Source organism: Embiotoca jacksoni, unplaced genomic scaffold (genome assembly GCF_022577435.1).
Source record: "Embiotoca jacksoni isolate LCO1_2020_lvr unplaced genomic scaffold, fEmbJac1.0.p SCAF_9, whole genome shotgun sequence".
Taxonomy (NCBI): domain Eukaryota; kingdom Metazoa; phylum Chordata; class Actinopteri; family Embiotocidae; genus Embiotoca; species Embiotoca jacksoni.
Genome location: NW_027185447.1, coordinates 18,979,152 through 18,999,617, shown reverse-complemented (window position 1 = coordinate 18,999,617; position 20,466 = coordinate 18,979,152). Strand labels below are relative to the sequence as shown.

Genomic DNA, 20,466 nt, shown 5'->3' with positions numbered 1-20,466 from the left:
GGGTCCAAAACTGGATAATAAAGGACTTTCAACATATAGTCTGATGATGTTCAGTATTTTCCAAATTCTACGATCCTATCAATTAATCCTCCTTTTATTCCTCTGTCCCACAAAGCTCCAAAACCTTTAAAAACACATCTGTGAGCCTCTCGGGGGGGAAAATGTTCCATCATTATGACAAACACTCAGATCTATTTAAAGTCCAACTCAACAGTCACACAAATCCACAGCTTCAAAACCGTCCAACAAACGTTGAACCAACACACCGAGACAATAATCCAGATTCTCCAAAACACAATGACGGGGCTGGTAATTTTGTAATCCATAATTTATTTCTTAAATATGCTTTGTATGCATACGGTTGTGTCTGGATAACAGTATGAAGGAGAGGGGGGGATGGGGGGGGGGGGATGAGACAACAACAACAAACATACATTTGTAAACATTTTCAAACGGATTCATGGACAAGAGAGACAGAAGGGTGGAAGAGATCCGGAGAGCCGTCAGGCCGAAGCTGCAGCTCTGAGCGGCTGCAGGCGTCACAAAGTGCTTTGAGTTCAGAGTAAAGAGGGTGAGGGAGGGGGGAGGAGGAAGGGGGAGGAGGGGGGGGAGCGTGATGGAGGATGTTTCACTGTACATATATATGTGCATAGGGACTGTGAGCGTTCAGATGTGCAGTTTTGATCCATCGTTAGTGCTTGGAAAACAGAAAGAAACTATTCCCTCGAGTGTCCCATCAGTCGTGAGCCTCTGCAGCTCGCTAAAGAGGAACGGAGTGTTTTTCACATTTTCCAGAGGGCGGACCGGATGGATCAGTTTGCATAGGTTTATGATGCCTACAGCGTCCTGATTTATTACTGCGGCTGAACACGCAGCTCTGATCGATGGAAAAAAAAAAGAAGAAAAAAAACCGCGACTCTCAATACGGGAAACTGTCAAATCAGTCCAAGAGCTGCTCGTCCGTGAGTGAAGACAAACGGATCTCTGGAGTCAATATGACGCAGCTTTCCTCTGTGAAGCACAAGTTTTCAAAGTGTGGGGCGTGACTCCCCCTCAGGGACGCAGCTTATGTCGATATTAGTGCTCTTTCCTCGCCATCAAATGTGAAAGCACAGACATGATAAACATTATTTTTACATTTAGCGTGACTTGTATATCTCGAGGAGGTCATTATCGCTGATGCTGCGATTAATCGTCCAAGAATCCGCTCGGAAATCCCGGATCAAAGACGCTCTTTGTAAGCGCAGAACTTGCCTGAGAATCATCACGCTTTTTTTCCCATTTTTTTCCAAGTATCAAATTATTCCAGTGAAAGTCGACTGGACATCAATGGGTTCACCGTGAAGAGAAGCTGTTAATAGCTAATTGTGCAAACTTTTAATGGCGGCGAAATGTGAAAATGCGAAAACAATTTTGAAAAGACGAGGCCCGAGTTGTGGCCCAAAGCTAACTAACCGTATCCATGGCAACACTGTGCTTCCCGTTCGTAAAACAGGAAGTTTGGAATTTGATTCTTCTAAAAATTTTCCTTTCAAGGCTCAAAATGTCGCCTAAACATGATTTATACATTAATAAAATGCAGACATTAACCGTGTTTCCTGAACATGTCCGCCGAGTGTAGCGGGTGACGGTGGGTGACGGAGGGTGACGGGGGGTGGGGGGCGGTGGGTGGGGAGGCGGCCACATCCTCACACTTTCAAAACTCCCGCGTGTCCAAATTTGCTTTACTTTATTCTTTTCCTTTACGTGAACGCATTTATACTCAGTGCAGAAAAAAGTTTTTGTTTTTATGGCTTTAACTTGTGTAAATAATCATCTTGGTGACCATGCATGCACCAATTATTATACACATCGTCTATGTTACAGCTGACAACGACATAATGTACCGACAACATCCGTTTACTGAGGCAGTAAACGCGGTTTTATAAGCAGCTTTCAAGTTCTACTATAAGTCTCTATTCACAAAAACAATTGTGACATTTTTAGGGATTGTTTAGTGCCAACTACAATAGACATCCAATCTCCATACAGGTTATTATAAAAGTAGCCGATGTGTGTAAATTACCCCTGATATTTGAATGTGGCTGGACAGAAGTGTGTGGTGCGTCTACAGGTGAGATTACGGATGAGTACCTGAACTAAAAACTGAGAGTACGTCGTTCGCGTCACTCCGGCGATCCGGAGGTCGCACAAAAAGTGGCTGAAATCGGTGAGTAACACGCATGTTTAGGGCTTATGAAGATGACGATGTCAACATTTACAGTAAGTAAACTCTAAAACTCTCCTTAAAATGTTAGTTACACTTCTCCTGCAGACAACGTTCACAGTTGCAGATAATCTGATAAACCGATATCAGTTTCCTTTGATCCTAACGGAGACGCGGTGCCGGCGAGCGTCCGGCCGCCTCGAGCTCGCAAACTTTAGGTGCTGAGAAATAAAGTGAGACCTTTAAACCGAGCACCTCCTGTGTCAATAAATGTTGGGACAGTCAGTGTGGTTCCTGTCAAAGTATCCACCCGTGTAGAGCCAATCCTCAGCTCCTGTGTGAGGGTTCGTCCCCAGCTGGAACCACCTGAAGGGCCAAAAAAAATAAAAAAATAAACAACCTTTATTTGCCTGATATCAAGTTTTCCTGGTAAGTAACTTGTAGAAATATATAATTTTCACATTGTAAGATTCAGGAGATAAATTTACACTATAAATAATAATATTAATAAAGATGACAATAAAATGGCGAACAGAAAATGTTGTGCAATACACTATAAAGTAAATGGTCATATTTAACAATCAGCCGTGTTTCACGCTGATTTGACAGCTTTCAGTTCAGACTCGCGTCGTCTGATCTTGTAACATAAAAAAACAACTGCCATTGTGACTTTTACGCACCAGTTGAGACCGTCATGTTAAAACGTATATATGTCGCGAGGTTCATGTTTGGAAGGAGCGATCTGTTGGCGCCCGACCACCCACCTGATTGACCACTCCTCCTCGTCCTCGGAGCGCTCTTTGCGTGACGCTCGCTGTTTCTCCTCCAGACGCTCTTTCTCTGTACTCGCTGAATCTAAAAAAAAAAACCAACAACAACAACAGAAAAAAAAAAGACACCGATATAAGCGAGGATGCCTTTAAAGGATCACATTTTGGGGAGAGGGGGGCAACCAGCTGTCCTCAGCGTGTATTAAAGTCTTTCCCCGAGGTTTGTGTGAGGCTGCTGTTACCTATGTCTCCGTTCTCCATGGCTCGGATGTCGGGCCTCAGCCGGCAGTCGGTCGGTGCCAGCAATCTCTCCATGCCGGGCTCCAGCTCGTTTAGTGTCATGGCAAAACTGGTGAAGTTATACATCTACAAAACGAGGGTGGGGGGGGGGGACGCATTCGTGAATCGAACTCTTATGTGACTTTATTTCGCCAACGTCTCGTGTGTGTGTGTGTGTGTGTGTGTGTGTGTGTGTGTGTGAGGTACACACCTGTGCTGTGTCAGCAGGCCGAGGGGACACCCTCCACAGTAAGGCACTTCCTGGTATCACAGTCACAGTCTCCTGAACGTCTGGCATCTCATCTGCCTCCTCACCTTCACAGCTATGTTCCTACACACACACGCACGCACGCGCACACACACACACACACACACACACACACACACACAGAGAGATGAATACCAGCGCCGCACGTGGACTGGCGAGCTCGAGCTTACGGAACAAACGGTTCATGAGCAAACAGGTGATTCACAGAACTACAGTTGCCACAAGTTCAACACGTCTCTCAAGCAACAATGCAAGTCATTGCAAGACATCATGGATTAGTGCTGGCAATGATCTAATCATACACTACACTCGAACTAGACAACAGAAGTAGCACACTACAGATACCAAATACACTTTTACCTTACCTGCCACTAATGCCCCTGCATGTTATCGTGAAAGGAAAAGATACCGTTTGAGAGAAGAGTTTCAGAGTGATGAGTAGAAAGTCACACACACACACACACACACAAAAAAACCATGTAAGAGACAAAACGTGAGAGCGACCTCTAAGCGGCATTTCGTCTGAGCAGGCGATCAGATTTCAGTCAAAGCAGAATCTCCTGCAGCTTCTCTCACCTGTTTCAGCTTCTTCGAGTCGCCCGCTGTCTTCCTGTCCGCCTTCCTGTGTGCTTCGTAAACCTTCGGGTCCACGGCGTATACGCACTCCGTCCACTTCCCGTAGATCACGCGGCGCTTCTTCTTGCTGGTTCAACGACAACACAGTCTTACTCAAGTGTCAGAAATGCACCACAGCCACATGTTATCGGCGGCACCGTCGCGGTCGTCTTCTCACCTTTTGTCTTGGATGTGACCTTCTACTTTGTGCAGCTCTTTTCCAAACATCCCACACGGTTTGAAGTTCAACACACACTTGTCTCCCGTGCTGCTCGACGAAATGCAAAAGGATATGGGTGTGATCAAAAACCACGGGCCAAAAAGTCATTCGATTTCCAACGGCTGATTTCAGATATTCTACCTGTGGTTGACGATCTCCACAGTTCCGTATTGTTCGATCCAGAGTTTTCCCAGAATGATGTTGTGAACGCAGCAAAATGGATTCGTCCACGTGTACGCTTCTTTGTGTCTGTCACAAAAACATACCAAAAAAAATAAAGAAATGCTTCAACATTTTGTTAAATACCCATTAAGGCATGAAAAGATTCATACCGCCCATGTCTGTGTTAAATATGCACAGCTTGTTCGCACACTATTCTTCACGCCAGAAACTGGGGAAACGGCTAATTTGATGCAAATAAGCAGCTTCCCAAAAATGTTCAACTATTCAGCTAAAAGTCAACGGCAAAGTGAGCCTGCAGAAAGCCCCCCACGGATAAATGACACAAACACTCACTTTAGTAACTCCAGTGTCATGGTGCCTTTCGGCTCAGCCTCCACACTTTTGCCCCAGAACTTTAATTTTGGGTAGATGGAGCCATGAAACTCGAACTCTTGCTTCAGAGACTCGGCGTGGAAGGCACTGACCGGGGGGTGGTGGCTCACCTGCTCCGAGATCAATCTGTATCCCTCTTCCTCCCTGAAAGTTTTTTTTTTAATTTTTTAATTTAAAATCTCATATAAAGGGATCAGAAAGAGTTTTATCGTTAAGGCATGGCTAATCTGTAACAAGTCTTCAGTACCTCGTGAGTTCATACGTCTCCCCCAGCAAAGGATTAAATGGCTTTCCAGTCCTTTCCCATTGAGACGCTACGGCCGAAACAGCAAACGCAGCAACAATCTGTCACAGAGACGAAAAGTGAGTCGGAGTAAAGCTGCAACGCCTCGAAACTGAAAAGTGATTCCTCTTTCTTTTTTTTTTTTCCTCGTTCCTGCTTCTGTAATATGAGGATTTTCTACTTTTCTTTATCTCGTGACAATTAAAACAGAATATATTTATATATATACATATATATAATATATATACAATTGGAATATTAATCAATAATGAAAAGATCCATCATCTGTCTGTGTGTGTTAAAAACAATGCAAACACAGAGGGAGTGTAGCTACAAAAAAATAAACTGAACATAAACTCATGACATCAGACTTGTGTTTTTATCTCTACCTGCATGCGGTCTATGGAGTCAGACAACGTGCAGGCCTTGTGGATGAGATGAGTGTGCTCCATGTACTCCGAGATTCTCTGGAGAAAACTCAGCGGCTCGTTAAACACGACCGGCATCGCTATTTTAGACAGCTCCTGTGTCCCCAAACAAAAAGAAAAGAAATCAAATCGAATAAAGCCAGAAAAATACTTTAAAAAAAAAGTGACAAACGGAGGCGGGTTCTGTACACGATTCAAAGGGCTGACGTTCACTCTATTCAGATGTTCATTTAAGTTATTTTGGTTCTTTTTAAGTGGCTGCAAAAATGCATTTCAAAAGGCAAACGTGGAGATGAGTTCAGTCAAGACTGATCTTTTAGCAGAGTGATGAAAGTAAGCGAGAGTTATGTAATCTCTTTAAATATTCAAAACAATACAGTCACACCAGCACCGAGGCTGACTGCAGCTCGTTTGGAGCAAATCTGATGTCGGACATATGAATTGAATTGAATTGCTGCAGTGAACACTGGCTTCGCATTGTGGTTATTTTACACGTTAAGGTTCACGAGGAGATACGTGGGACTCACCATGCCGATGCATTTCTTCAGTATGCTCCACACGCTGAAGTTGTTTCTGGAGATCATTTCGGCGGGCAGGGTTTTCCTGGTGCACGTTCGGATAAAAAGAAAAGTCAAGACAAAATATATATATACGACGGGCCTGAAAACGGTCAGAAGGACTCGCTGCATCCACGGCGACTCAAAACGCTCCGCACAAAAAAAATGTGGTTGCACGCGTGGGAGAAACCTTCAAACCCCCTCAGCCAAAATGACAAGCGTGGTCATGTGGGAACAGGCATGCACGCATGAAGTGCATGCAGGCACGCATGCATGCATGCATGCATGCCACACACACACCTGTGCATGATTACTCACCTGCGCTCCCGCACTCCATTCTCCTGAGTGGTGCTGCTGTCAGTCACCTTGTTGTCAAACACCAGGGCATCTTTAAAACTGACCTCACAGGAGTCGTCTGACTCCAGCCCTGAGGAGGATGGGAGGAGGGAGGAGAGGAGAAGGAGGAGGAGGGGAGGAGAAAGTAAAGCATTTAGACACACGAGGCAAGTATATTTAACTATACGAAGGTTTTGGTTTTTGGTTGTTGTTTTTTTTTTTTAGGACTCACCTGTCTCAGCGTCGTAAAACTCCTCTTCGCTGTTCATCCTGAGCCGAGAAAGTAACTCGTCCGTCACTCAGAAGTCATGTTCACGTTTCCACCGTCGGCCCTGTCCCCCCCCTGCAGCTCCAGCCGCTCTCCGAGCATCACAAGACGGCCAGACGCAACAAACCTGCAACACGGGACAGCTTCGTTACACCGAGCAGGCCGGTTGGAGACGTAACATTATCCGGAATACACACGCCGGCGACGGACAACAATAACAGGCATCGTCGGGAGAGCCTCCGTTATCCGTTAGCTCGCGAACTAGCCGTTAGCGTCGTTGCTTCAGGGGAGTTAAAAAAATTTTTTTTTAAAAAGCTGGAGAAGAGACGGGAGCCGACGACATCAGCACAGGTCACCGACAAACCGACACAGACGGTGACACGGACGTTAAAATACGATTCAATGAAATATACCTGCGAGTTGAGGTTAACCCTCCTCGGACATAAACAATCGAACAGTACAGCGACTCTGAAGCTGGGCGGAAGTGGGCGGCAAGGACATCCTGATTGACAGCTCTATGAGCCAATCAGATGGCAGCCAAGGAGCAGTCTAGAAATAGAAGGAAAAGAGCAGATGTTGAGTCGAGGAGCTATTTTCAACTCTCAATGATGTGACATTTGAAACACACGTGTTTTTATTTATACTTTGAACAGACTTTTTTTTTTTTTTTTAAGTACGGGTGCAAATTTACCCCCAAATACGGAGATAATTAATGGATTAGTGCATTAATTGTGAAATCTTAGGGTGTTTTTTTTTTGTTTTTTTTTACCAGATTGTAAAGATGTGAAGGCTGTTAAGGCAGCAGAACCCCCTAAAATGTTACGTTTCAACCGATATAGGCTCTCAATTACCCCAAATTATTATACAAACAATATTTATGAATGCATTTATTTAAGGTAAAACACTGAGGACTTTGGTTTCATTGTGCCAGCCTACTAATGCTTAATTTAATTACCCAATAACACATAATGTAAAGCTGACAACCTCTGCTGGTTTCACGTGGTAAAATATAAAATAAATCATTATAGCCATTAATCAGAACTTCTCTATAAATAAAACACTAAACAGTTAATTGTAATTGTAATTAATCCACTGAGTGGTTGAAGAAGACTTGCACATGAAACATTTTCGACTTTCTGCAAATCCGTTTTATGGATCATATGAAAGTATTCCCGTGTACCATAACTATTTTTCTGCATGAGGTGTATGTTCCTGCATGCAGACCTTCTCTCCTTATGTGCCTGTTCTTTATAGTTTTTCTATAATGGATGTGTTGATGGGCAGCACGTTGAGCAATCACACGTCCATCTGCGTCTCCACACACCTATTTCCAATGAGCTGCCAGAGTCTCAAGAGAACAGAAGTGCTCGATGTAACCAGACTGCATATAAGGGATGTAATAAATCATACAGTGGTCTGGGTTGATGAGTGATCCAGGCTTTGATTAAATAACCAGCATCCCGCGATGTAAACTGGCAATAAGACAAGAAGGAGCTGATGTGATGAGAGACTGTCTGAGGATGAATGTTGCATACAAACGGCCTCATATCATAGACTGTAAATAAATATCATACCCTTTACATGTCATGAAGGTCCGCCTGTGGAAGCTCCAGTAGTCCACAAGGTGGCAGCTTTACACATTTGATCAATTAACTCAACATTTACCTCAAAATGAAACCCAATGAGAATACAATTAAAGTTATATCACAAACACAGTAGGGAAGTGAATATTCAAAGTTGATGTGCAGAAAGATTGTGTCTGTTTTTTTTGTTGTTGTTTTTTTTACCGTGTAAATAGTCAAACAGGTGATGGCTGCTCAACACACACACTGAGGGTTAATTGTAGGCTTAGTAGGAGAAAGTGGAAGCTGTAAAACGTCAATTGACCGTATTGAGTGAGTAACTATGTCGCAGTGAGACCGGAAAAACTGTATTGAAATAAAAGCGTGTGAACTCTCTTGTGTACGGTGGAAGTGAAGTGATACAAACATTTTAAAGAAAAGATTAGGAGATGAATAAAGTTTTAAGTCATCCAAGAATATATAAATTCTCCCATTTCCTTTTGATTTAACATGTGTTTTTTTCATATCCACAGGCCTACTAGTTTTGTATAAACTGCACGGTTACAAATGTGCAAAATGTCTGGTTTCAGAGAATGTGTTGAATTATGTTTTATTTTGATGAAAACAAAACAGATTGAAGAACAATCTGTTTGAGCGGATTTTATTTTGGACACCGGAAGTCAGTTTTAAGCTGCGCAATCTGATCGCTGTGAGTTCTGTCTGAGTGCACTGGGACAAAGTTTCAGTCTACAGGATGGAGAGCAGCTGGTCAGACCTCATCAGTCAGTGACCAGTGAACGGAGCACATTTGAACTTTATCGTGAAAATATCATGATTATTTTGAATCAAAAAGCTGCATTTCTGTTTGAAAACTGAAGAGAAAGAAAAACAAAAAGTAGTGATGAACAGAGACGGAGAGAAGAGCGCAAAGACTACTCTCCGCAGCCAGAAGGACCCCAGGACGCAGCAGCAAGTTTCGGTCCAGAAGAAGAAAAAGGACCCTTCTTCTAAAGATGCACAAAGTGGCTCCTATTCAAAGGACTCACAGTCAGGTCAGTGTGAATCTCTGAAGGAGGTGAAAACAGCAGGACTGCCGGGAAAACGAGCGGAGAAAGTGGCACCGGGTGCCAGCGCGGAGTGCCAGAGGATCCCCGGCGCGCAGAGGAAACTGTCCGACGCCAGCAACGCTTCAGAGGACCTGAGCAAAGACTCCGGCTGCCCGTCCGGGAAACTCTCCTCCTCAGACAGCAGCTCGGAAATATCCGACTGCCCCTCGGAGGGCACCAAGCACGACTCCCCCACCAGCGAAAATGAATTAAGCTGGATAGACGGCAGAGCTTATGTGAGCCCGGACGGCGAGGGGACCGAGGACGGAAAACCGTGCGCACAGGCGGCCACAGATACCTGTGGGCTCCAACCCGATGCTGCTGGAGGGGGCCTCAGTTTGTTTAACTCTTCGGGGGCCTTTATGAATCTCATGATGGGGGAAACAAACGAGGATCTTGTCAGGGAAGTGGAAGACCTGAGATCAGAGAACGAGTATTTAAAAGTAAGTTTAATCGACTTTAATTTACTAATTAAAGTGGTTTAATGTGATTTGTAATTTAGATTCGGTTTGCATGATATCCAGGTGGTCGGTTTTTGTGTATTTTTTAGATCTGGGAGAGCATGTGACTCCTCGTAGGAGGCCTTCAGCCTCTCAATACCAGAGCCGATTTTCTGTATATGCTCAAACCGTGTCAGTCTTCATTAGTGAGTGTAGGGTGACTGAGGAAAAGCCCTCATGCAAGAATCAAAAGTCAAGGCTGACTGGAATAATCTGAGGCATATCCTGCAACGGAAGTGTTTATCACGAGGAAGTTAGAAAAAAGTGGAAAATTAATAAATAAAGCCCGCGTTACTCAGATTGGACCCTGAATAACTTTTGACTGCAGTTCAAGATATTATTGGACGAGTCATTTTCCTTTTCATTGTTGCATTTCAAAAGTAGGAAATTAATCTGTAACTTGAAGCAGTGATTTTAACATTCATCTGTTTGCAGTAATGTTTGGGGACCGTGTGAGCCTTTTATTTAATGTGTAACATTGGTTTTATAAATACAGTATTTGCTGTTTTACGGTAGTATAGTGACATATAAGTAAAAAAAAAAGAAAAAAAAGTCCAAACTAAACCCATCTGAAGGCCCAGTGGTACATTGTATTGAGTTATTTGGCATTTAAAGGGGTAATCCAGTGACTTAGTGTAACACCTTCATAACGTTTTGAGCCTTATAACAGTGAGATTTTCAAGGGAAACGTCAAAATCAAAGCAGCAGAGGCCGAGATATCCTTTTCTTTGTGAATCTGGGTCAAGCTAAGAAAAAAAACCCAGTGTACTACATTTCCCACAATGCAATTGGACATAGCATTTGTCATTACAACTTATTGACGTCATATGGGATGGCTGTACAGAAGGGAAAGATTTACAGATTAAAGTAACACACTCGTTATGCCCCACATGTCCAAAATAAAAACAGGTAGAAGTAACCAGGAGGTGGATCCTGTCTGTGACAGATACAAGCAAGCCTCCCAGGTTTAATATATGCTGCTAATGGCCATCAGCTTCAATTCATTTTCATATCAGTTTCAATACATTTATAACAAATATTCAGTTTTTTCAATATTTTGTTTTAGTAACTCCAAAGTAAATTAGTTTGTGTGTTAACGTGTGTTTTTGTCTATCCAGGTTCTTTGCATGTGTGTTCAGTGTCAGATAGGTCGACTGGAAAAGTATAAGTTTTGTAAGATATTAATTTGCACCGATACTTACACCGTATTTACAAAATATTACTCCAGTCAAAACATTTCTTGACTTTTAATCTTAATCTTTTAGCTTCAGTTACAAACATGATCATACTTACTGCAATGACAAACAGTTTTTCTCAATGATATGTCACCATTCATGGTTCTGAAATTTACATTTCTGTGTGGTCTCTCTCAGGATGAGGTGGAGGAGCTTCGTTGTGAGATGCTGGAAATGCGCGACATGTTCCAGGAGGAGGAAGTGTACCAGCTGCAGGAGCTGCGGCTGCAGGTGGAGCAGGCCAACAAGACGTGCCGCATCCTGCAGTACCGCCTGCGCAAGGCCGAGCGCCGCAGCATCCGAGTAGCTCAGACCGGACAAGTGGACGGGGAGCTGGTCAGGAGCCTGGGGCACGACATCAAGGTCAGGAGTCGGGTGGTCCTGTAAAAACTCACCAACAAACAGTAAAAGTTCCTTCTCCGAAAATCGTCTGAGTCACTGCCGTTCCAGATGCAGGCATCAAAGCGAACAACACCACAGAGCTGCTCTCCTCTCAGCACATTAAATAGTGCTCGTCTTGTTCATACCCTCTGCAGCAGTCTAATCAGCCGACTGCACCCTGAGTCACGGCTGTTTGCTGAGCTGTAAAGTACTCCCTGCTGTTTGTCAGCACCACAAAACTTTCATTAGGCTGAAATCTCTTCATCATGCTTCCTGTTTATATTTTTGTCAAACTGTAGTTGTAATTATGTGGTGAGTTGTTCAGCACGAGCACAGAAAGATAAAAGCAGAGGATCAGAGTCCCAGCAGGTCGCTCGCTGCTGAATGGTGGCAGTAAGACTGTGTTTCCCTGAAGCAGCGCAGGGTGTGTGTGTGGTGTTGGATTCCTCGCAGCCTCACCCACTCATCCACTCGTATGCTGAATTCCCGTCACGAGAATTTCCTTGTAAAGTCTCTCAGCTGTATCCGATCCAACTGCCGCAGTCACAAAATGGATGTTCATGAGTAGAATCAGGGCCAAAAGATTTAATTCACAGCAGCAGCTAAAAGAACCTGATTTCTGCTTCGCTTACAGGTTGCGAAGAGCGTCTCCCTGCGCCTGTTCAACGAGCTGGAGGCGGTGCAGAAGAAGAATATCCAGCTGGAGTGGGAGAACATGGTGCTGGGTGAGAAGACGCAGGAGCTGGAGGTGGCAAAGCAGGTCCTACAGACCGAGGTGGAGAAAGCCAGAGAGGTGAACATCAGTCAAAGAGTAGTTTTAATCATCGTTACATCACGCTACAAACATCGATCACGCTTAATACCATGAGATGATTTTATTACAGCTTGTTTGGAGCCAGCTGGGGTTCAAAATGCAACAAGTCTGATGTGGAAACTTGAAACTGAAACACTGAAAACTGACCTGTCATTTAAGTAGGCCATAGCTACCGCTGAAACGAGATGAAAAATATTTACATTTTCATTGATTCTGGATTCTAAGATCTTTGTAAAACCACTTAAATCGCACCTGTTTCACCATTTTACCAGAACGATGTAGCTTTAGATTTTTTTTTCTCCGATAATATCTTTAACAAAGACTCAACATATAGCAAAGGTCACATTATCACTCAAAATAATAAAAACAACAACACCAGAAACGTCTCTATAATGGCAGTAATTTCAAGTTTGCATTTATCATTTGATTAGTGGCTTAGACGCAGGCTGTTTTCCTTAAAGTACTTAGAACTAAACAGTGATATTATTTCCTAAACTGATGTGAGGTGGAGTTGAATAAGCAGCATAACATAATGGATAAATCAGCCAATGAAACATGAGAAATTCATTTAAGTGACTAAATTCTTTAGTGATGAGTTGATAAGTTTCTGTTTTTTGAAAACTTGGACTCAGACATTTCAAAAGCTGCAAATACTCTCAAACGACAATATTTAAAAAGTCTTAAAACACGTCTGGAGAGGGTCTTTCATAAATCAGTGGATGGGGGTCTCAGCCTTGACAGAAACAGAGACGTCCATCCCTCTGCTCAGGCGTCCTCCTCTACATTACCACCACACAGCTGCACCCATCCAGGCAGCTGCCCCCCAACGCCCCCTCTGTCGCCCTGATGTCAGGCGACACATGACCCTGCTGCGGGTCCATGATACGAGAGCAGGGCTCGGCCGGCAGCTGCCCGGTGCCGCGGCCGGGTGAAGCAGCCTGGTATGCTGAAGCCTTGAACTTTAGGCACAGCTGATGTCGTCGGTTGAGAGGGACAGGAAAAAAAAAAAGCAGAGAGGGTGCGAGAGATTACAAAAATAGACTCTCGCTTTCTGTCTTTCTGCTTGTATTAAGCTCGGCTAAATCTGGATCAGCACGTATTATGGCATTGAAAGCGGTGGGCGTTGATGCGCCAACATATTGACCTACAACCGTCCCTGAACATGCTTTCATCCAACGGTGGCCGACACTTTCCCGACACTTCCCGGGTTTCCAGTTCACCTTTTGTTTCTGCGGACCCTCCGCGCACTCTGGTGACACGTGCTCGGTTTAATCCAGGATTCGGTGCTTTGGAAAATGAGCTCAGTCTGCTCCACTCATCTGAAACAGCTGCTAGTCTCTTTGATCCCAACAGGGAAATCCACTTAGATTACCTAATCTAGGAGCACAACACTCCGTGGATGGATGTGGAGGAGGAACATTTCTGAGACGGTCCGTGAGCCTGTTTGTAGGAGTTCAACAGAAACACGACACTGTTGAGTAAAAGTGGAGACTTGTGCTAAACAGACAAAATCTGCAACTGAAATTATGACACTTGTTTAGTTGAAGAAATATCAGCCTTTATCTCCGTCTTTCGTTATGAATAATATCACTTTTCAGGTCGCAGCAAACTTCATCTATAGAGGCCTCCCGAGCTTGAACTGAAACCCGCTCCTCATGCTTGCACCTTCCAGACTATAAGATTACTATTATCACCACAATGACCTCCTGTCTGGTGATGAAGAGCAACACAATGCTGCCAGACAGACGCTTACATTCCTCTCATGCTCAGACTTACAAATAAACTCAATCATGTGGAGAAGGGAAAGAACTCGGAGCAGAACATGTTATGTTTAGTGCATTTAATCTCTTGAGAAGTAATATTAAACATTTTATTTACTTAAAGTTCTGCATTTTTTTTCTTTGGTAAATACAATTATTTGCTCTCTTGTTGAGCCTTAAATGAAAGGATGGACACTGCTCTCATGTCATGTTAAATATGAAGCAGCTGGTTAGCTTAGCTTAGCATAAAGACTGGAAGCAGAAAGACTGCCTCTGTCTGAAGCAAATACAATCCTCCTACCGACACCTTCAACCCTCATTAATTAGCTCATTAATTAGCTCATTTGTCTAATCCACACAAAAAAAGACTCCTGGAAGTGATCATAAACATCACGTGACTCTGTAAGCGTCAGAAACATGTGTAGCTTTTTACTGAGCAGATATGAGAGAGGTAGCCTCTACATCTTTTAATTTACCAAAAGTCTAACTTTTCCTTTATCTGTATTTATATATTGAAGTATATGACTAATCTATCTATGAAGCTGAAAGTCTTTACGCTGTCATTCATAGCAAGTAAGCAAAGTTTATTTATATTCGCACCTTTAGTAGACATCAGTCACAAATTGCTTCACAACCAAAGACAATAAAATCAAATGGAATCAAATAAATAAAACACAAAAGCGGAACAGATATAAGATACAAGTTAAAAAAAGAGGCAGCTTTTTTAAAAGAGTCCAAATACCTGAAGCTTATTGGGAGACTCTTCTTAAGCTCAAAAGGCTCCCAACTGAGAAGATCGGTTTCCCTGAGTCACTAAAGGTGTCCAAAGTACACAGAGAAAACCCTCATGATGGAAATCACAACCTAAATAAATATATCCCAGAAGCTGCTGCCTGACTTGGAAGTTACTTGACTGTAAGAAATTAAGACAGCTTAATTAATGGCCCATTAATAACACACTGAATCTGTTTGATGCCAAAATATAACTTTATGTTTGGCATGTTTGACAAAACTCTTTGTTTTTATTCCTCAGAGCTCTTCCAAGAAGAAAAGCATCCGATCAACATCCAGTAAGGCCGAGAAGAGGCTCTCACAGCAGATTGAGGTTTGATATATTTGTAATTCATGCCTGATTTCTGAATGTGCACCGTGAGTTACATCGCGTGATTTTGACTGTCGTCATTGTTGTTTGTTTACCAAAAGGACGACAGCGCCGACCTCAAGTGCCAACTCCACTTTGCCAAAGAGGAATTAGCTCTCATGTGCAAGAAGCTCACCAAGTTGGTATCCGAGAGTGAAATGATGCGCGAGCAGCTGACCAAATACCACTCGGCCTACGGCGACGTGGACGCCATGCAGTTACCTGAAGGCAAACAAAACTCTGCCCGTGCCAGGGAGGCGGAGGTCAAAGTTCATCTGAAACTGGTGGAGGAGGAGGCCACGCTTCTGAGCCGGCGCATCGTTGAACTGGAGGTGGAGAACCGTGGACTACGAGCAGAAATGAGCGACCTCAGAGAGAAAGTCGGAGGAGAAGAAGGAGGAGGAGGAGGAGGAGGAGGGGACGAGGAAGACGATGTTGTGGAGGAAAATGTGTCAGCGGCTGCGGCGATGAAGGACAGAGAGGGAAGTAAAAGTTTGAAAACGGGGTCCACGATGTACGAGCAGGGTCAGAGCGAGGAGTCAGAGAGAGGGAAAGGTGATGCTGAGACATCTCAGACTGAAGGGATGATCGCTGGCTGTCATGTTACTCGAGAAGGTCCTGTGGGCGGAGAGTGGGACCCTTCGGACAGTCAGGAGAGCTACGACAACAAGAAACTGGACGGCGGACTCAAAGGGATTCCGGTGAATGACTACGAAACTCTTCTATCTCTCAGAGATCACTCCTGCATCCTGAGCTCGGCCGTGCAGCTCCTGATGTCGCCACCCAGAAACGGCCACAGCTCTTATCCTTCATGCACCCAGAAGGTGTTCGTACCGGGGTCTCTGAACGAGGCTGTGGAGCTTCTGCAGGCCATGCTGCTGGCTTTCATCGGGAGGCTGGACACACTTCTGACGGCAGAAGATTTGAGCAAAAACTCTGTCCACCAGGAGGGACACGTTGGGGATTCCTACAACCTCTCCTTCCTCTGTGCAAACCGTGACGCGGACGATCGCAATAACAAGGAGCCACAGAGTAACCAGGAGTGTGCAGGAGACCTGCGCACCCCGGAGGTGAAGCAGAAAGACAAACAAGTGAGACAAACACCTCCTGTCCAGTGGGACCTCGTCGACGGCTGCAGGGACACGAAAATGCGACTTTCCCTGCAGATTCTCTGGATCCTCCATCAGTGGTGTCAAGTTAAAGGACCCGACCTCGAGGTAATGCTAAAAATCTTTACTTGTCCTCTTTATAAACTTCTCAGTGAGAGTATCCTGGATCTGTTGATACATCTGTTGATTTTTTTTTTTTTTAATTCAGGGTAGAGACAGAACCCTGTCCGCACTGCGAGGGTTGCTGCAGGACCTCGGTGCACAGCTGTGGGATGAGAGGATTGAACGTGACAGCGAGGCCACGGCCACTTCAGCCACGGCCGCCGAGGTAAGACCGGTGTTAACCCTTCAGGCACGTGTCCCCCCCGCTGTGTGATACAGCGGGAAGTCCTGCCGATGATCCGTCTCCCTGGCCCCCGCGTCCTCCTGACACTCATTTCACCAGGCATCATGAAAAGACTCGTGCCAAAGTATTTAGGCTAATCTCTTGGAGGGGCTGCAGCCAAACAGGACATGCATGTTCAAATCTACTACATCACAACATCCCACTGACTCCGTATTGTTCAGGAACCAGCGCTTCAGATTTACCTCTTTCTAAATTACTGTTTCCACCTGCTCGATCAAATAGAAACACAGTTTTAAAGCGCAGCGTGACTCTAGTCTGCTTCGAAGTGCCGGATTTGTTCCTTTACTGCTTGTTTTCCCTTCTTACTCCACTGACTAGACAGTAATCCCTCTTTTCCTCAGAGGAACTCTGCAGTCATGCCAGCAGCTTTGTGAGGCTGTGCTTCAGCTCCCACTTTACTAAGCTAAAATACTGATGTTACAAGTTGTCACAAATATGAGTTTTTGACCTCTGAAAGAGCGACTGGCTGCACTTGCTACACTCAAAACCAAACAAATACGGAGGCTTCACATCAGCCAGGGACCCTTGATTACCGTAATTGTACCCACATTTAATAATTACGGTGTTATATCTTATCAAAGCACAGTATTTTAATCCTCGTACGACCAGCTTTGTAATCATTCAACCGCATTAAGTCATAAACATGTCAATCTTTCTCATCCCACATCTGAGAAGGTCATTTGTTTTGGAGGCATTTAGTCAGAAACCAAAGTACCGGACAGATTTCACCACCAACGTCAGCGTCATGGTGGCACTTTAGAAGAAGTCATTGTTCACTGGTCAATTCTTCCTCTCAGGGGACGATGAGTGTGTGTTTGAGACTTTAACGATATCCAACCAATAGTTGTTGAGATATTTCAGTCTGGACTGAAGCTGTGGATCTACAGGCTGACACTGAAGTAACATCCCGTCATGGTTGTTTGGCTAAAATGTTTTTTCCTCTCTCTCGGCTCAGCGTGCTGTCAAAGGTGTTTCTCACGACGGACGACTCTGTGAAGCTGAGAGGTCAGTGTTGTCGCATCTTGTTCACATCTTGTACGCGAGTTTGTTGACGTTGTGACTCATTTATCTGCCGGTGTTTTCACAGAATCTGCAGCTCGGTAGGAAAAAGATTCAGGCGACAGTTTTCTCCTCACGGCTTTAAGAGTAAGAACTGGTGCTATGTGAGCCACGAGGCCGCCCAGCTGGACCAAGAGGAACCCGTTAAGACGTGGGACCATCTAATCATGCCGCTGAGCTTCCCTGATGTTGACTTTGAGCAGATGTCCATGGACAGGAGCCACACTGCCCCGGAGAAGTCGGCCTTCCGCATCTACTATAGCCCCCCGTCGGCCCGCAGGGTCCAGCTGGCTCAGATGAAGCAAAGCCCCGTCGCAGACAGAGGATCTGTGGACACATCCTCTCCCTGGTGCACGCCGTCGACCTCCTTCTCTCAGCTCTGTCTGGGCTCCTCTGCCAACCTGAGTGACGACATGAAGGAGATGACGGCCAGCTGGAGGCACACAGTTAATGGAAGCTCACCAGAGAAGAGGGGGAGATTAGCGGGCCGCTGGGTGGACGTGGCCTGCTCGGGCACTCAGACCCACACCAAGCCTCAGATGGTGAGTGTCGGTCAGCAGACAGACGGACCTCAGGGTTCGGTGAGAAACAGCCCGTCCCGGGTCCTGAGCTCCTCCCTGGTCTCTGCCCGCTCTCACCACATCTCCGGCTCCCTGGACGGAATAACGGGTCGAGTCGAGAGGACCAGAGCCTCCACCTCCTCACCGAAACTGTACCGGAGACACTCTGCCTCTGGTGCGTCCTCCCCTTCATCATCCAGCAATCTGAGCTCCTCCTCCTCCTCTGCATCCACCTCCAGAGATCGAGCTCTGTGGAACATGTCGCATCAAAGTCACTCTGGCCTCTCATGGACTCGACAGAACAGCCCCAGAGCAGGCGCGGGACCGACCCACAGCTCTCTGAGCGGCGCCAAGCCGCCCAGCAAATCCGCCGGAGCCAACCGGTACGGCATGGTGACAGAGTTCCTGCGTAGGGTGAGCGGCCGGACGGACAAACCGGTACCGGGGTCGGGGTCGAGGACGAAGAGCGGCCTGAAGAACCTGGAACGAGTTCCAACGAGGCTTCCGGCCGCCCCGCTGAACAGGAACGACAGCGTGACCAGGATCGTGAACCAGAGGTTCATGAAGCAGAGAGAGGAGGCCGGTCGGGCCCAGAGAGAGGAGAAGGGGGGCAGCCTGAACCCGAGCGTCAGACAAAGCCCGAGTACCGGCTCAGGAGAGGTGAGAGCGAGAAAAACATGTCTCACTCCATCATTTCACCGTTTCACAATACAGCAGAGCATTTGGGCCACAACATTCTCAACATTTTTTTTACTTTATCCTCGAATTATTGGTTTTATTCCCAAAATTTATTCTCAATATTTTGACTTTATTCTCGACATTTCAACTTCATTTATGACGTTTCGATTTTATCCTCAACATTTTGACTTAATTCTTGACATTTCGGCTTCATTCTCGTGATTCTAACATTTTCTTAATGTGGCCCTCGTACTTTATTTTATGGTCTGCTGATAGACAGCCGTAAAGGTCAAGTCATCAGGTTGTATGTATCAGCTTTGATGTCTTTATTTATGTTTTCTTGAAAACCAATATGGGCTCAGAGAGGTGAGATTTAAAACTGAACATGAGTTTTAGTGCTGCAGTGAAGAAAATAAAATGAAGCGTTTCCATAATTTCATTCACCCTTCGTTCATTCTCTCTCCGACCAGGACGGAAACTACGACTGCAGCTCCAGCAGCACTTTGACCTTCTGCTTTGCTCGTCCATCTCGCTCCACCCAGAGACAAACGTCCAGCCCGAACAAAGTCCCCCGGCACAGATACTCGCCTCCGGTGAGCGCGGCTGGAGACTCCACCTGCGGCTGAACGGGAGGGCAAACGGCAGCATTTACAGAGTCCACAGCTGAGAACAGTCAGAGGCACGAGGGATGAATTTATTACGTAAATTTAGAATGTAAACTCAGCTTTGTGTGGGATATTTAGGAGAGCTGCGAGTAAACTTATAGATTTCTTTTGGTGCAATTAAAAACACTCATCTCCTTTTACAGATGGGCTTAATCCTCACTTCACTTACTTAATTGATTTTTTTATCATCCTTACTGTTTGTAGAGAATAACCACCTGCTTTATTCAATAAACATCTTACAGGCATATTAATTGTGATCCTCTTTATCTGTGTCTTTGCTTTAATGTCACACCATCTGAATTCATTTAAGCTTCATAAACTTCTTTGCTCTGCAGTGAGCAGCTCCTCCGGGGCTGCTGGCTTTTACGTCACACGCTCAAAAAAAGGAAAAAGTAACTGCTAAGCAGTTAATAAGATGAGATTTTGTCACCTGTCACCTTGTCAACAACCCCCCACCTCCCCTCCTCCCTCCTCTTTATTTATCTGACTCTTGACTTTACTGTCACTTAGAAAAACCTACAACCAGCTCGTCATGTTTAACTTAGTAATATAAATAAACTTGGTAATATAAATAAAAACGACCTACATTTTTGATTCACGGTCAGACAGAAGCTCTGGTTTCCTTGGAGCAGATCAGCTGGAAGTCATCATCTCTCAGCTGGCAGCTGCGGTCAAGGGCAGCACGGGTGGAGGAGGCGCACAATC

At 45.0% G+C, this 20,466-nt stretch overlaps 2 protein-coding genes across 2 annotated transcripts; one reads left to right on the top strand and one right to left on the bottom strand.

Annotated features, from left to right (window-relative positions):
* Positions 1–293: 293 nt before the first annotated feature.
* On the bottom strand, positions 294–7,277 carry LOC138193029 (oxysterol-binding protein-related protein 2-like). The gene is made up of 14 exons (XM_069140801.1): positions 7,199–7,277; positions 6,750–6,912; positions 6,500–6,608; positions 6,152–6,227; positions 5,586–5,720; positions 5,161–5,258; positions 4,875–5,057; positions 4,500–4,607; positions 4,317–4,406; positions 4,100–4,226; positions 3,467–3,586; positions 3,219–3,342; positions 2,971–3,061; positions 294–2,572 (listed from the first exon to the last, which is right to left on the bottom strand). Exons 2-14 carry the CDS (start codon positions 6,784–6,786, stop codon positions 2,470–2,472), a joined length of 1,401 nt encoding a protein of 466 aa, XP_068996902.1. The 5' UTR covers positions 6,787–6,912; positions 7,199–7,277; the 3' UTR covers positions 294–2,469.
* A 1,971-nt stretch (positions 7,278–9,248) lies between these two features.
* On the top strand, positions 9,249–19,968 carry LOC138192914 (uncharacterized). The gene is made up of 9 exons (XM_069140593.1): positions 9,249–9,896; positions 11,327–11,551; positions 12,204–12,362; positions 15,177–15,248; positions 15,347–16,501; positions 16,602–16,721; positions 17,755–17,804; positions 17,887–19,078; positions 19,567–19,968. Exons 1-9 carry the CDS (start codon positions 9,249–9,251, stop codon positions 19,720–19,722), a joined length of 3,777 nt encoding a protein of 1,258 aa, XP_068996694.1. The 3' UTR covers positions 19,723–19,968.
* Positions 19,969–20,466: the final 498 nt, after the last annotated feature.

Bases quoted from the DNA above. Each gene is read 5' to 3' on its own strand.
- LOC138193029 (XM_069140801.1), bottom strand. From the start codon at position 6,786: ATGAACAGCGAAGAGGAGTTTTACGACGCTGAGACAG. The intron at 6,609-6,749 runs GTGAGTCCTAAA...CATCCTCCTCAG, and splicing joins GTTTTACGACGCTGAGACAG to GGCTGGAGTCAGACGACTCC. The intron at 5,259-5,585 runs GTAGAGATAAAA...TCTCTGTGACAG, and splicing joins ACTCCATAGACCGCATGCAG to ATTGTTGCTGCGTTTGCTGT.
- LOC138192914 (XM_069140593.1), top strand. From the start codon at position 9,249: ATGAACAGAGACGGAGAGAAGAGCGCAAAGACTACTCTCCGCAGCCAG. The intron at 15,249-15,346 runs GTTTGATATATT...GTTTACCAAAAG, and splicing joins GGCTCTCACAGCAGATTGAG to GACGACAGCGCCGACCTCAA. The intron at 19,079-19,566 runs GTGAGAGCGAGA...CTCTCCGACCAG, and splicing joins CGAGTACCGGCTCAGGAGAG to GACGGAAACTACGACTGCAG.